The following is a 16689-nucleotide window of genomic DNA, read 5'->3' on the forward strand; positions in this document are numbered from 1 at the left end:
ACTCTGCCACCAGCTTTCCATATGTTACAAATGATGAAATACTCATAGCAATGTGATCAGGAAACACATTCAGAACCCTCCCAAACTTGTCTTAAATGCCCACAATATGTGATCACGGGCCTGAGCCATGAGCAAACATTTATCCCCAGAATCTTGGAATTCACATCTCTGAGCTGATGACTCCCAAAACACACAATGTAAATTTCTTTCTCCAGGGCACAGGAAGGAGATCCTTTGATGTGAAGGAGGTAATTTCCTTGAAACTTTTCTAATGAAAGTTCAGGGACAGACTTTTTTTTTACCGGAACGTGGGATATCCAAGCAGCATTGTGCTATCCAAGTTCCACAGGATATATCCAAGCAGCTCTGGAGGCCCAAAAGGAAAATGTTTAGTACAAGTAAACAAAAAAAGAAGAATGTGTCTATTATCTAGAGGACCTTCAGAATGCATTGTCCTATACCAGGATGTTTACTGTCAATGAGGCAAATCGATCTCTTACAATCAATGACAGGCAGATTCACCATGAAGCATCCCACAGGCAAACAGTATATGAAGAGGCAAAGGTACTGAGTCTCTGCATCAGGCAGCCTACTCCAAACACCTACGGCACTGGAACCAACCAGAGGCTAAGGATGAAGGTCCTGCTGCTGACTCTTTTACTCAGTCTGGTTTGCGCTAACCTCTCTACAACAGACCTCTCACAGGTACTTTCCACTAAGTCTTTGATTGTGTGTTTTTGAGTGTGTGTGCCTGCCTTTTTTGTAGTTGTTATATATGTGCCAAATTTATATGCACCTATGCACTTGGCCATCTACATCTGATGCAGATTTGTTTGTTAGTCAGTTCATTTTGGACACTTACTGTACTGGTATTTTCTCTTCATCATTGGTAGAGCTGACAAAGTGACTAGTTATATATTTCAATGGTGTTTGTAAACCAAAACAAAACAGTTCTGTTTAGCCCTACATGTCAGATAAAGAATTTTTGGGTGAAGCACTGGCACTTGATACTAGAGCTTAATCTATTTCTGGAATATCTCAGTTACCAGCTAAGATTTTTAAAACCCAAAAACTTTCTGTTTTGATGTTATTTCATAAATCTTGTCTCCTTTGGTAGAGTTAGGTGGTTTTGTCATGTTGAACAAACAATGAGAAACTCTTGAAAAATGAGGTCTGAGAAAATGTTTAAATATTGTTTGAGTACAATTTCTGATGGAATTTTACTTTTAGTTTTCAGGAGAATGGAAGAGCCTCTATGTGGCCTCCAATAATCCCATGATGACAAATGAGAATGGCCCATTTCTGTGTTTTAACCGTGAAATTAATTTTGAAAGAGCAAATAACAATATATCTTTTGATTATTTTCTCAAGTAAGTAACAACGGCAGAGTACACAATGAGTAAACTCTCTGCCTAATGCACAAGGGTGAGATTGAATTGTGTGTTTACTGGGGACTTTGGAGATGTCCAGTCTGGTCTACAATAAATCTCTAGAGATGATTCTGCAACATTTGCTTAGACAATAAATAGCCACAGAAGCATCACCAGGAATCATCTCTTTACAGAAAGAGACCATAATCAGCCCCGAGGGTTTAGACTTCTCAATCCTTACAGTGCCTGACATGAGCCTGCGTGGTCTATGTAGAAATAACAGATGATGGTTCACATTAAGGGAAATGTGGTCAACAGCAGTGTTAGCAGGTAGAGAACAAATGATCTCTACCCTGAAGAATGAATATCAAGATCTATTGAATTAGTCAATTCATTAAATTTTCATGGTGTCAGGGTTATTTATGGAATTGTTGTTCAGCAAAATTGCACATATGTTGTTAAAAAAAAGAATCAAAGAACATAAAGAAGGTTTCCTTTTAACCTTCAATGTTCAAATAGCACTAATGCAACTGATGTGGAAACTTGTAAGAAGTATGTTTGAAACTGTGTAATAATGGTATAGTTGATGTAAAGTTACCATCCTGAAATGGGGAACAAAGAGAGTCCTGTGAGTCTGAAAATTCAAAGGGGTGAGGTGAAAGGTGGAGGATGAACTTGAAAGTGAAATGGGAAATTCAAACAAGGAGGAGTAGCGAGAAATATGCCCATAGTCAGCAGCAACCACTAATGTAAAGCATGTGCAGGGAAATAGAGATCGGGGCCAAGGGCTTGTGAATCGAATGTGTGGAGGGAATTTTATACACAGAAGGAGCAGGAAGAAATGTGCTTAGTCATAAAGGATCTCTTACATCCAAGTATTAATTTTGAGTGTCCCCTACTCAATATGGATATCTGCTGAAATATAAGGAAGCCGACAGATCTTACTCTCTGATTATGCTTACCAGGAAATGAGGATATATTAAACAAAAGACAGATTCTGAAATTTAACTATTCACTTTCAGTTTGACAATGTGGGTCAGGAGAGATGACTTCTAAGAAGATAAGAAAGCTTTAGGAATCATACTTTTCTCTCACTTTCTGCTCTGTCTTTGTCTTTCCTCACTCTCTGTCACACACACACACAAACACACAGCAATATATTTGTTAAATTGGTAATGCCTGTACACACATATGCTATTTATTTTCTGAGGAAGAACAATTATTGACACACCAAAACTTAGGTTTAAGAGGGAGAATCCTAAGTAAATGAACAGAACAAATCATTGCAAGCCAGGAAATGTGGGGTGTTCAAAAACATCAGGTTGTGCTGAGAGAACTTGTGCTTTTCCCATAAGATTAAATACTTGCATTTTTGGTGCTGAGTATGTTATTAACTTTAATGTGTTACAGTTCTTCTTATCCATATGTAGTTGCATTGGGAGACATGGTTAAATTGAAATTTGAAGAGAAGTATTTTGCTGCAAAAGTACATAGGAAATATACTAGGGGAAACAATAGGAAGAAAGAGATTTCAATGAATTTTACAAACACCTCACAAATGAAAGTTGTGAGTAAAGGCTTGGAAAAAAAGGAGAGCTATGAATCTGTTAGGAAATGGGAAGTATTGAACACTATCTTGAAGGGTAAAATTTTTGCTGACATTGAGAACACATTGAAAAAGAACAAATATAAGAAACTAAATGCAGTTTATTTCTGAAGACATAATTTCCTCAAGGGGAGTAGAAGATAAATCAATTTGGTGGGAAATGTGTCCTGCTTGGTAGATGCCATCCTTTGGAATACTCTGTGATTTTCAGTGAAGATGATGGCCTCCTTGCCACTTGATAATCATTTCATCTTGCATGACAATTTCCTCCTTTTTTCAACATCCTATTGATCATAGGCCATAAAGGATATCTGACACGTGGTCGTGGGAGGGGGATGCAGGGAAAATTCTGCTTAGATAGGAAGTTTTTATCATTCTTAATCTCCCAACTTGATGATGCTTTCCCTTCCAGGGTGAATGGAGAATGCGTGCAGCAATATCTCCCTGGGACAAGGATCGAAGGCAATGTTTTCACCCTTAACTGTAAGTACAGTTGCCCATTGCTACAAGAATTTTAGGTTTGAAATGTTGCTGTCAGTTTCTTCCAATATCTTCAAAAATCTGAATACAGGATCTAGCAATATTCAGGATTCTTTGGTTATCCCCTATTTTAATTTCATCCTGCACAAAGACTTATATGATAATGCCTTGAAGGTCCCTGCCAATTTTCACTCCTCTACAGTAAGATCACATTTGGAAAACATTTATTACACAAGGCTTTTAGTTTCATTCCAAAGCTGCAAGATTATTTCAAATGATTTCAGACAATGAAGCCCAATAGGTTATGGTGAACTATATCTATTGGTGTCATTTTGACTTAAAAGGATACACTTTTGGTCACCATAAAACAACTTATTCCTTTCAATATACAGATGATGTAGTTAAAATTTAAACAAGTCTTAGTGATTTGAAACAGCAAATATACCTCATCCTTAACTAAAATGTTTTCTCTAAGCATGTGTGCAAGTTTGTTAGGATATCTTTCTCTTAAATTATCTAATGGTCCTAAAGAATATTCAAAATTTTCAGTGGCCCAATGACATTGAGCATATGTCCACAATTGCATAATATTAAGAATGTTACTTTGATTTCCATGCCAAGGAAAAAATCAATCCTGTTTCTCCCATAGGAGAAATACAAGGAATTTTTTAATCTTGCATTTGATCATACGGTTATAACAACAGACTCATGACATTTAAGGAATATGTTGGCTTCTTTTGAAACCTTGTTTTACAATACATTTAAGTAAGACTGGAAAAATGTGAAATGTTATAAGGTGTAAAAAGACAGTCAAAGAAAGTTTTCTCCTTCTCTCTTCAACTTTTCATCTACTTATGTATTCTGTCTTTCACACAGATGAGGGTATAACACTTTATAAACTTACTTATGCATCAGAAACATCATTGGTGGGGTATTTCATCAACGTGGATGAGAATAATGAGGTCTCTATAATAACTATGATGTACGGTGAGTATGATCTCCTTTGTCATGGTCATTTCACCTGTTTATTGCTGGTATGTATATTCACAGAATCTGTTTGCACTGGCATTATTGATTATCGATAGGAGGACTTTTTCATCACCTAATTAAGGGACACGGGATCCAATCTACAAAATTCTGAAAAGAGGAACTGGTAGACATGGGGCTTTTAGATCTTTGGGCACCTGGAAATAATGCCTACAGCTTAAAATTGTATTAAAAAAATGAGTTTTATATGAAACTCTTTTCTATTAGGTTAACAGATTGTTAGCCCTAGCTCTGTGCATGTTCACCCCAATCCTGTCATTTCAAAACAGTTTTTTAAATGTGTTCCCAACCTTGACCTGGTTGCTTTGTAAACAAACCTTCATCATATGTACCAATTCCCATATATCGATCGCATCAAAATTGAGTTCTCTACCGCTGAGAAATGACAAAGTGGCACTGAGACATGTGCAGGTGTTATACTGTTTTGGGACTTTTATTTACATAAAATCTGGGGTGAAAAGTGGCTTAACAAGAGACCAGATAGCCTGGCTCAACCATGAGGACAAGGCTGATCCTCTGGAAGTCCAGCACCAAGTCTCTAGTGTGTTTTGGTTAAAAGAAAGCAGCGATGTCAGATATTCAAGGAAGCAGAAAGAGGTTCTAGGTGAAGGTGCCTCAAATATCTGGCAATCATGGTTGTCTCTGGGGTCCCCAGCTGGGGCAGGACTGTACGTAGTGACACAGAGGCCTGGGTTGGGCTCTGTGTCTGTGCCTCAATGAGGCAGCTGACTTTGAAACGAGAGACACATGACCTCTGGAACTTTCTCATTTTATCACTTGAAGGCCAGACATCCATTCCTTTTTTGTCATTTATGTATTCAAAAGTTCTTTGGAGTTCTAAGGAACTAATTTCTTCTCCCTCTGTGGTCATTTCCAGGCAAATCATACCATGTGAATGAGCTAGGTTTTGAGAAGTTCAAAGAGCTGACTCGGGAGAAGAACATTCCACAAGAAAATATTGTGGATTATGCTAATTTAGGTAATGAGACTGCATTTTTCCTGAATATCTCATTTAAGTGATATGGAAATATTCTCTTGGGAAACAAACTGATGTATCTTAAATTTCTTCTTCCATCAATCACCTATTATAACATCAGTCATTTAAAAAAAAATAAATTACAAATCCTTGGAAACACTGGGAAATGGTACTGCCTGGCTGCTCTTTGAATTCCTGTTCTTTTTTTTTCCACAGAAGACTGTTCTAAAAATTAATGAATGCAGAGTTCTTGATTCTCACAGGCAGTAAGTACAAATGAGCTGTTGTTCAGCCCTTCTCTCAAGAATTTCATTAGTATACCTTTGATTTTATGTGTGTTGTATACTGTGGGGAACTATGTTTTGTCCAAACAAGGAAATTCTCTCACAAGATGACTTGTCCCTGTGATATCACATATTTTGTTTCTTCTCAGTCCCATTCAAATGGTTAATGGGCAATAGGGTTAATACTGACACAGTTTTGTTGATAAAGCATTAACACAGAAGGGTCACACAGAAAAGTTGTTCTTGGGGGAGAAGCAGAAACTACCAGTATTTGGTACTGAAGACAGAAAAGCATGAGTCTTCCACTCCATATTGTCTCCATGGTTTGTCCATATAGGTCAGTCCTCCAGGGAAATTGGGGTGAAAGTGAACCCCAACTCCTGCAAACACAGAGTCTCCTTTGACATTATTGTGACAGCCACTGGGGGATTGTCCAGCCACATTATCTGACACGTGGTGATTCCGCAGGAGATTTAATTAAGCTGTGGTCCATACAAACTTCCTAATGTGACAAAGATTCTGGGATGGTACATGTCCTGGCAAATATGTCTTTTTTTTTTATTATTTGTTTCTTTTTTAGCTTCTAGGATGAATAGATTGCTTACAAGCCACAAAAACTGTAGGAGGTAGAGGACACAAATATAACTCAATCAGAGTTCCTGCTAATCTCTTTGAAAACCCATCCCCATGCACATCTGCCTTGAGATCAGAAATTCAGGAGTAGCAAGATCCCACTAAACCTACAACTGTGAGAAATTCCAAAGGCACTCTTCAACATCAGAGAGATGAAGAGGACCCAGGGCTCCTGGAACTTGTCCATGAAATTCACTGTCGTCACTTCCAGCCCATCGCACTCCATGTCCTGCAGACTCCCCAGTCAAGGCTTCACCCCATCGACTCAACTAACCTAGGGTCTTGCTTTCTTCTCTCATAGACCATGTACTGAGGACCAATACATCTTCTCAGTGTACCCTGATCAACTGTGGAAATAATTCTTCCCTTGTTCTTGCCCAACATCACCTGTCCCTCTTCAAGAGCTCACTCTCTTTCCTCCCTGCCAATTATCATTCAGAGCCTGTGTGGTGTTACTGGATATCTTGTGTTCAAATAAATTAATTTCAGAGCAAATCTGTTCATGTGAGACTTTGTAGCATTTCGCATAACTTAAAATACACACAAATATCTTTTTAAATAGAGTTGGGTGCTAAAACATGTCTTCAATAGTCTCAGGGCCACCCAAGTATTATTTTTGAAGAGGACTGACTAGAGGAGGACAAGAGGTGAGATGCATGATAAAGGGTAAGCCAGCTTCACATCAGAAAGACCTGTGTTCACATTCACTGCTGTGTAGTGAGGCCTTCACGCAAGAAAAAGATACTAGACAGTAAGTTTCTTTAAAACATTTCAATATCACACCATCTATATATGTACCTATGAGTTTAATATATTTATAAACAGAAATGACTTATTAAAAGTAGTCAAGTTCAGAACTTTTAACAGGGACAAATGAAGTGATCTTTGGACACACTTGTGTGTGTTCTGTTCTCTTCATCCCTTTTTCATATCAAGATATCCATCTCCTGAGCCCTTCCAACAATTGTTATACTTTCCTCAAATGCCAAGTCTGTAGAAATAGTGTCTCCTTCAGAAGAGAACCACATGAACACTCCGTAGTTCTACAATGATTTATTTTACACCCTGAATCTCAGAAACAGGCAATAGAATTGGCAACTGCTGGGAATATTGCTTGTGTTCTGTTTCCTTTTATTGGAAGATAAACTTTCTGGACCCTGAACTGAACTGTCCTCGTGCTGCTGAACTGAGAGGCTTAGGCTGTGGCTGACATGTGGGAAGCTCTTCATTTCTCAATCAACTTCTTCCATAACAAATGATAGCTTTGCTGGGTACCATAGGCATGGTTGCATGCATTGACATTCAGCATTTAGAATATTTCATGACAAGTCTTTCTGGCCAGTGGACTAGTATAGCCATTATGGAAAATAGCATGGAGATTCCTTGAAAAAGTAAAAACATTATTTGATTTTTGTCCCAGCAACCTCACTTCTGGAGATATATTAAGAAACTCAAAAAAAAAAAAAAAACATCAGAGAAGATATGTGCAGCGTTATGTGTATTGTACCATTATTTACAAAAGCCAAGATCTTGTAAACTGCCCAAGTGCCTACAAGTAGATCAGAGGATAAAAAGCTTGTGGTATAATTACACAATAAAATAGTACTCAACAATATAAAATAAAGAAACTTTAAACTTTTACAACAACATGGATGAACCTGGAAAATATTATGTTAAGCAAAGTAAACCAGGAAGGAAAAGACAAGTACCATACAATCTCACTTATTTGGGAAGTCAAAGAAACCATATAAACTGATGAATGAAGTGGGAACAAAAGTATGACTGATGGACAGACTGAAATCTGTCAGGGGGGATGGGAGAAGAGAGAAATGAGTCAGAAAAAGGGAAATGTGTAGCCAGAGATCATGTGTGCCGGACCCATGGACACAGAAAAAAGTGTTGTGACAGACTCAGGGAAGGGGCTGGTGGATGTGTAGGGGTGTGAAAATGGGAAAAATGGGGACATCTGCAATGGCTTATGCAATAGAAATGAATATTTAAATGAAATGTGAGAATGAATGAATGAATGAATGAAAGAAATGTAATATTGTTACCTGTAACAAAGTAGAATAAGAAGGTGCAAATTGAGTGGAAGTCACAGTGACTTCCTCCAAAATATAATCTGGAATTACAACTAAATCATGTGGAAATCATCTAGAACAAAACACTGAACAAAGCGACAGCTGAGCCTTATAACTTCAGAGAGGTAGAAGAACGAGCTTTAGTCCAATGTAACTGGTACTGAGTGTAGCAGAGACTTGAGAATAAGAATGGGGCTCCCATGGATGGCAGCACCAGAAGGATATTGAAACAGACAGATAGATCCCGCTGAGATGAGTGGGGTCTAAAGCATAAGCGGTATCTCCAGCTCACAGCACCACAGTCCAAAAAGTACACAAGTAACACCCAGCTGTGAAAAGCAGCCAGTTGCTCTCCATCTGAGTCAAGAGTATGGAGAAGCAAAGAGCTGCTTAAAGGGCTAATGCATGAATTTTTATCTGTAGGCACCTACCTTGGTCTCCGGCAAAGACAGGGGCAGAGTGGTCTAGTGACACTGAGGAGAGAGCAGAGATGGAATATTACAAGGGGGGAACTGAGAGAATCGCTGGTGGGATCCCTGGGCTGACACCTCCCATGTTGGGCAGCAGCCAGCTGGCTCAACCAGACCACTCCACTGAGCGGAGGCAGGGAGAGAGAGAGAAATATACCTTGCCCACGTAGGACTTTTTCCTTCCCTGTGGTGTCTAAGCCCCAATGATGAGTGCAGAATGACTAGTTTGACAACTGAACCAGACAGCTACAGAAAGTTGATTACTGCAAATTTCAAACAGCCTGCGTAAGGTCAGACAGTGTCAATAGCTGACATCATCAGAGGGAGATTTAAAAGAAAAAAAAAAGCAATCTCCTTCCATAGGAGTTAATACCACAAAGTCAGGAAGTCAAGGCATATCAATTAAAAAGGAGAATCAAAAAAGAAGCAACTCACAAATATTGGGAAGACAAAGTAACTCCCCACAATAAAAGAAAAAGGGGGAATCCCCAGAAAGAGACCTAAATTGAAGAGATGCAAGTAAACTATCAGATATTGTGGTCAAAACAAGGGGTGTAAGAAAGATCAGTGAGCTCAGCGAGCTCAGAGTGAATTACAAAAAACTACAGTGAAACTATGAGGAACTTAATACAAAATATGTCAGCATGAGAAAAGACAAAAACTATCAATAAGAGACTAGAAGAAATGACAACTACAATTTCTGAATGGAAGAGCATAGTAGAAGGATTCAAAAGCAGGCTTTATGAAGCAGAAGAACACAACAGCGAGCTTAAGGATCAGGTAGAAAAAAGATCCCAAGAAGAGCACCAAAATGATAAAAGACTCAAAAAGAATAAAGAGGTGTTTAGGGAAATGCAGGACAACCTGAAATGTAATAATATCCACAAAATAGGGATACCAGAAGGAGGAGAAGAGGAGCAAGAGATAGAGAACCTGTTCAAAAAAGTAAAGATGGAAATCTTCAGTAATTGGAGGAGAGAAAAAGTCTCACAAGTCCTGGAAGCACAAGAGGGTCCCATTCAAGAGGAACCCAATGAGGCTCACTTCGATACACATCATCCTTACAATAGCAAATATCAAAGACAAACACAGAATCCTAAAGGCAGCAAGATAGTAACACATAAGGGAGCCCTGGTACAGCTAGCAACTGACTTCTCAGCAGAAACAGTGAAAGCCAGAAGGGAACAGAAAGAAATATTCCAAGTCAGGAAGCAAAGGGCTGCAACCAAGACTGCTCTAACCAGTAAGGCTCTCAATTAAAATGGAAAGGAAATGAGGAGTTCCCCAAACGGAGGGTGAAAGAATATACCTCCATCAAACCAGCACTGCAAGATGTGCTAAAGGGACTGCTTTCAGTTGAAGAAAACGTGTCTATGAATACCCAGTTCCTTTCACAGTCACCAATACCGTATATTACCAATTATGTTTAATACTTATTCATGTAATTGTGACAATGATGTGTTACTTTATTATTTGTTGAAACTAAACCCATTTTTTAATTTTTTTGCCACACCCATTGTTCTTCAAAAGCTTTAAATGACTTTTTGGTATTCCGTATCCATTTTTTTAATAATAAGTTTGTAGAATATTTTCCCTGAAAAAACAAACAAACAAAAAACAAACGTGATTAACCTTTTTCTAGATGTAGTGCAAATACTTTCCTATTCCATTACTTGTCCTTTAATTTTTTTGTCTTTGAAAATTTTATTTTTTCAATTTTAATTTCAATTTTAATTTTTATACATTTATAAGTCATGTTTATTCTATTACAGTTGTCTCAATTTTTACCCCTTAAGCCCCCTCTACACATCCCTCCCTATAACCCTGCTTCCACATTCATTTCCCACTGTCTTGTCCATGTCCGTGGGTCATTCATACATGTTCTTTCTCTAGTCCCTTCCCCTTCTTCCCACCATTGTCCTCTTTCCCCATCCCCTCTGGTCACTTCAGTCTGTTCCATATTTCATTGTCTGTGGTTTATTTTGTTCATTAGTTTATTTTGTTAAATAGAGTCCTCTTATACTTGAGTTATATGGTATTTTTCTTTCAACAACTGGCTTATTTCACTTAGCTTAATAATCTCCAGTTCCATCCCTGTTGTCTCAAAAGATAGGCGCTCCATCTCTCTCTCCCTCTCGTTCTCTCTTTTTTAAATGAAGTTTGATTTTATTTTTTTAAATGTCAAAATTAATTATAAAATATTTTTAAAAATTTAAAACCATTATAACGTCTCATCAATTAAACCAACATGACACCAGCACAGAAATTATCAAGTAGATCAATGAAATATAATGAGCATTCTAGAGACAAACGTATATATCTGTCTAACAATACAATATATGATTAAGTTGGTATTTCAAATCATTGGGGAAAATAAGGCTTATTCAGCAAATAAGGTGTATGGACCACTATTACTTGAAATAAAATATACAGCCCTATTTCACACACTATATAAGAAATATTCAGATGAGTTAAAAATCAATACGTAGAATCTAAATAGTTTGAGAAGAAAATAGAACAGATATTTTTCATGACTTGACTAAAATATTCAAACCCAGAAACTATAAAGTAAATATTGATACCATGACTATAGTAAACATTTAATTATAAAATAATATACATATAAAAAAGTTAAATGTCAAGGAATAGAATAGGAAAGTATTTGCAACACATTGAAAAGATGGTTAACACGTTTTTGTTTGTTTTTTGTTTTTGTTTTTTGTTTTTTTTTTAGAAATAAAAGTTCTAGAAACCTTTAATCAATAAATGGATAAAGAATACCAACAGTCATTTAAAGTTTTTTAAAAAATATATAAATAGGCAAGGAATATACAAAAACAGGTTTAGTTTCAACAAATAGTAAAGGGGCAGTTAAAATAACATCATTGTCACAATCAGATTAATGAGTATTAAAAATATTGGTCATATCAAGTATTGGCAACTCAGAAAGGAACTGGGTATTCATAGAAACTTTTTCTTCATCTTGAAGCAGTCCCTTTATCATATTTTGCAGTGCTGGTTTGGTTGAGGTGTATTCTTTTAGCCTTCTTTTGTCTGGGAAACTCCTTATTTTACCTTCCATTTTAATAGAGAGCTTTGCTGGGTAGAGCAGTCTTGGTTGCAGTCCTTTCCTTTTCATTAATTGGAATATTTCTTGCCCTTCCCCACTGGTGTGTAATGTTTCTGTTGAGAAGTCAGCTACTAGCCATATCAGGGCTTCCTTATATATTACTACCTTGCTGCCTTTAGGAGTCTCTTTTTGTCTTTGATGTTTGCCATTGTAATGATGATGTGCCTTGGCATGGGCCTCACTGGGTCCCTCTTGAATGGGACCCTCTGTGCTTCCAGGACCTGTCTGACTTTTTCTCTCCTCCAATTAGGAAAGTTTTCCATCATTACTTTTTGAAACAGGTTCTCTATCCCTTCCTCCTCCTCTTCTCCTTCTGGTATCCCTATTATATGGAAATTATTACGTTGCAGCTTTTCCTGCGTTTCCCTAAATGCCTCTTCATTCTTTTTGAGTCCTTTTTCATTTTCTTGCTTTTCCTGGGAGCTCTTTTCTACCTTGTCTCCAGTGTGCTGATTTGGTCCTTAGCTCACCTAGCCTAATTTTGATTTCTTCTACTGTGTCCTTCAATTCTGAAATTGTATTCCTCATTTCCTCTTGCCTCTTGTTGATAGTTTCTATGTCCTTTTTCATACTAATATAGTTTACAGTAAGTTCCTCACAGTTTCCCTGCAGTTTTTTCTAATTCTCTCTGATTTCACTGAACTCATTGAGCTTCCTCAGAACCATTGTTTTGCAATCAATATCTGAGAGTTGCTTTGCCTTTATTTTATTTAGTTCTTTTTCTGGGGATCCCTCCTTCCCCTTCAAGTAGGGCATATTTCTTTGTCTTCCTATTATCTGTGAGACTCTTCTCTTTTGCTTCTGATTCTTAAGTTAATCTGTCTTGATTTCCTGACTTTATAGTGTGAAATTCTATGGTAGGAGGCCACTGTTTTTACTTTCTGGATCTGCCTCTGATGATGTCAGAGGTCGACCCTGTCTGACTTTAGGCAGCCTGTTGGAGACTTCCTGGAATCTCCTGTCTCCTTCAGCTGCTAATCTAGTCACTCTACACTCAGAAAGCCACCTTATACAGCTCTGGGTGGGGCGGAGTCCCTCCTGAGGGGCAGGGTTATTGGGTTTTCTCACTCAGCTCCCAAATGGAGAAGGAGTCCACACTGGGATCCTGCCAGCTACTCTCTCCATTCTTTCCTCAAAGCCTCCATCCCCAATCTCTCCTCAAGTGTCTCCAGACCTCTCTGCATGCCCTTTAACCAGGGATCTAATCTCTCTGGTGCCACTCTGCACACAACAGACAGCTTAGACAACACAGGGCTATTGGGTCTTTGATGCTGCTGCTGCTTAGGGGAGTGGTCTGCCTGAGCAAGATGGTTGCTGCTGTATGGAGGATGAGTCAGCACTGGGATCCCGCCGGCTACTCTCTCAGTTCTCTCCCCAAAGCCTCCTTCTCCACTCTCTCCTTGGGCATCTCTAGCTCACTCTCCCCAGATTTGTTGGAGACCAGGGTAAGTGGCTGCAAATAATAATTTATGCATTGGCCCTTTAAACACTTCTTTGCATCTCCAGCTGCCTGTCTCTGGCAGAGAGCAACCCAGCCGCTTTTCACAGCTGGCTGTTTTCTGTGTACTTTTTGCGCTCTGGTGCTGTGGGCTAGACATCCTGGTTTTGGTTTAAACCCCGCTCTTCTCAGGGGGATCCGACTGGCCGTTTCAATATCCTTCTGGTGCTGCCACATGTGGGCACCCCACCTGCCTTCTCGAGTCTCTACCACACTCCTTACCAGTTAGATGGCACTAAAGCCGATTCCTCTGTCTCTGAGGTTACAACTCTTCTCTCTTGCTATTGTTCAGTTGTTTGTTCTGGTGATTTCTCCACCACTTAGTTGTAATTCCAGGTTGGTCCTGGGAGGAGGTCATTGTTACGTCCACTCACTCCTCTGCCATCTTGATTCTCCACAATCTAACTCCTTATACTGATATTACTATATAGTCTTAAATGTTTCATGTAGTCATAGTGTCAACATTTTCCTTTATAGCTTCTGAGTTTGAATATTTTCCTTCAGGGTAAGAAATATATTATTTTGTATTTTCTCCTAACACTCCTTACTTTATATATTGATTTTTAATTAAAATGAATAATATTTTATAATTTGTGTAATAGTCCTATTTGTTTTATTTCAAGTAAAAATGGTCCATGCACTTTATTTGCTGAATAGGCCTCATTTTTCCATTGATCTGAAATATCAATTTAATCATATATTACATCATTAGACAAATATGTGCATTTGTCTCTAGAATGCTCATTTTATTTCATTGATCTACTTCAGTATTTCTGTGGTGGTGTCATGTAGTTATAATTGCTGAAATTTTTAAATGGATTTAAGTTTTTTTAATATTTTATAATGCAATTTGATATCTAAAACATAAAGATATAAAATCAATCTTCATTTTAAAGAAAAGCAAAAAGGACACCTGCCTTTTGCAACAAGTTGGATGGAATTGGAGAATATTAGGTAAAGCAAAATAAGCCAGTCATTCAAAAACAAATACCATATGATCTGACCTATAAGTGGAATATATTCAAAACATAAACTGATGAACAAAATAAACTGCAAGTATGACAACGTGGATCTGACTGAAAATGACCAGAGTGGACGGGGAAGGAGGACAATGGCAGAAACAAGGCGAAGGGACAACCCAAAGAACATGTATGACTGAGCCGTGAACTTTGACAACAGAGTGGGAATGGACTGTGGGGCAGAAGCCGGGGTGGGATGGGTGGAGGGGGACAATGGGGGGAAAATTAAGACAACAGTAATAGAGTAAACATGATTACAAAATTAAAAATTAAAAAAATAAACTAATAAAATTAAAAATTTGTTACCTGAAATCAAACACACACAAAAGAATGTAAAAGCTCTCACTTTTACTTATCATATGCATGGAAGGACATATCAATATCCACAAACACATTCATATATATATATATATATATATATATATATATATATATATATATAAATAGGTTTTTTTTTTTTTTTTTTTTGCTTTTCCAGGGTGTCATTTATTGGTTTACTGTGCCATAATAAATGAGAAGTTTCTTCTGTAGGGTCCCTTATTTTCAGGCACATATGAAATATATACAAAGTACATGTACATATATATTCAATTTTATTTTTGGTTTTTTAAATTTATTTATTTTTTAATTTATTTTTTCAAATACATTTTTCTCTGCCTTCCTCCCCACCACTTTCCCTTGCCCCCTCCCTCCTTCCCTCCCTCAGCTCTTCCCTTTTGGTTTTGTCCATGAGTCCTTGCTCTATGTTCCTTGACTTTCCCCTTCCCTTCCTTTTCCCCTGCCCCCCTCCCTCCTTCCCTCTTGTCTCGGTTGATTTCTTTTCCTTTCAGTGTTGCTGGTCTTATTTTCCTTGTATCTTTGTATTGTTGGTCAGAGATATTTGAAAGGATACTCAGCATCACTAGCCATCAGAGAAATGCAGATCAAAACCACCATGAGGTACCACCTCACACCAATCAGAATGGCCATCATAAACAGATCCACAAACAACAGGTGAAGGGGTTCTTACACATAATATTTCTTTTGTGAAGAATACTATTCTTCTATGTTGATTATACTGCACAATAGGCAGAATGTGAACAAAGATTATAAAAGATAAATAACATTGTTCTCAAATTGCATATAACAAAGTGTCATTAATATTGACACTCACATTTGTTTACTTTGGTGTTGGGAGAGCTGGATGGCTACATGCAAAAAATTGAAATTGGATCATCAGCTGACACCATACACAGAAATAAACTCAAGATGGATAAAAGACTTAAATATAAGTCACAACACCATCAAAGTCCTAGAGGAGAACATTGGCAGGAAACTCTCAGATATCCCACGCAGCAATTTTTTCACTGATATGTCTCCTAAAGCAAGGGACATAAAGGAAAGAATAAATAAGTGGGACCTCATCAAAATAAGAAACTTCTGCATGGCTAAAGAAAACATCAGCAAAATGAAAAGGGAGCCAACCATTTGGGAAAATATATTTGCTAATGATACATCAGATAGAGGTTTGATCTCCAAGATATACAAAGAACTCACTCGACTTTACTCCAAGAAGACAAACGATCCAATCAAAAAATGAGCAAAGGACCTGGGCAGATGCTTTTCTAAGGAGGAGATACAGAGGGCCCAGAGGCATTTGAAAGGATGCTCAGCATCACTAGCCATCAGAGAAATGCAGATCAAAACCACCATGAGGTACCACCTCACACCGGTCAGAATGGCCATCATAAACAGATCCACAAACAACAGGTGCTGGCGAGGCTGTGGAGAAAAGGGAACTCTAGTCCACTGTTGGTGGGAATGCAGACTGGTGCAGCCACTATGGAAAGCAGTGTGGAATTTCCTCAGAAAGCTGAAAATGGAACTGCCTTTTGATCCAGCGATTCCCCTGCTGGGACTATACCCTGAGAACACCAAAACGCCAATACAAAAGAACCTATGCACCCCAATGTTCATAGCAGCACAATTTACAATAGCCAAGTGTTGGAAGCAACCTAAATGCCCATCAGTAGATGATTGGATCAAAAAATTATGGTACATATACACAATGGAGTACTACGCAGCAGAAAGAAAAAAAGAAGTACTAAACTTTGCG

General features: G+C 38.0%; 1 protein-coding gene across 1 annotated transcript; it reads left to right on the plus strand.

The window, feature by feature from the left end:
* Positions 1-465: 465 nt before the first annotated feature.
* LOC129088309 (odorant-binding protein-like) lies at positions 466-6891 on the plus strand. Its single transcript, XM_054595583.1, has 7 exons — positions 466-705; positions 1231-1370; positions 3389-3459; positions 4333-4443; positions 5381-5482; positions 5696-5745; positions 6344-6891. The coding sequence occupies exons 1-6, from the start codon at positions 466-468 to the stop codon at positions 5713-5715; spliced, it is 684 nt and encodes a 227-aa protein (XP_054451558.1). The 3' UTR covers positions 5716-5745; positions 6344-6891.
* Positions 6892-16689: the final 9798 nt, after the last annotated feature.

Source organism: Pteronotus mesoamericanus, unplaced genomic scaffold (genome assembly GCF_021234165.1).
Source record: "Pteronotus mesoamericanus isolate MK-2021 breed Mesoamerican mustached bat unplaced genomic scaffold, CSHL_Meso_final contig_142, whole genome shotgun sequence".
Classification (NCBI taxonomy): domain Eukaryota; kingdom Metazoa; phylum Chordata; class Mammalia; order Chiroptera; family Mormoopidae; genus Pteronotus; species Pteronotus mesoamericanus.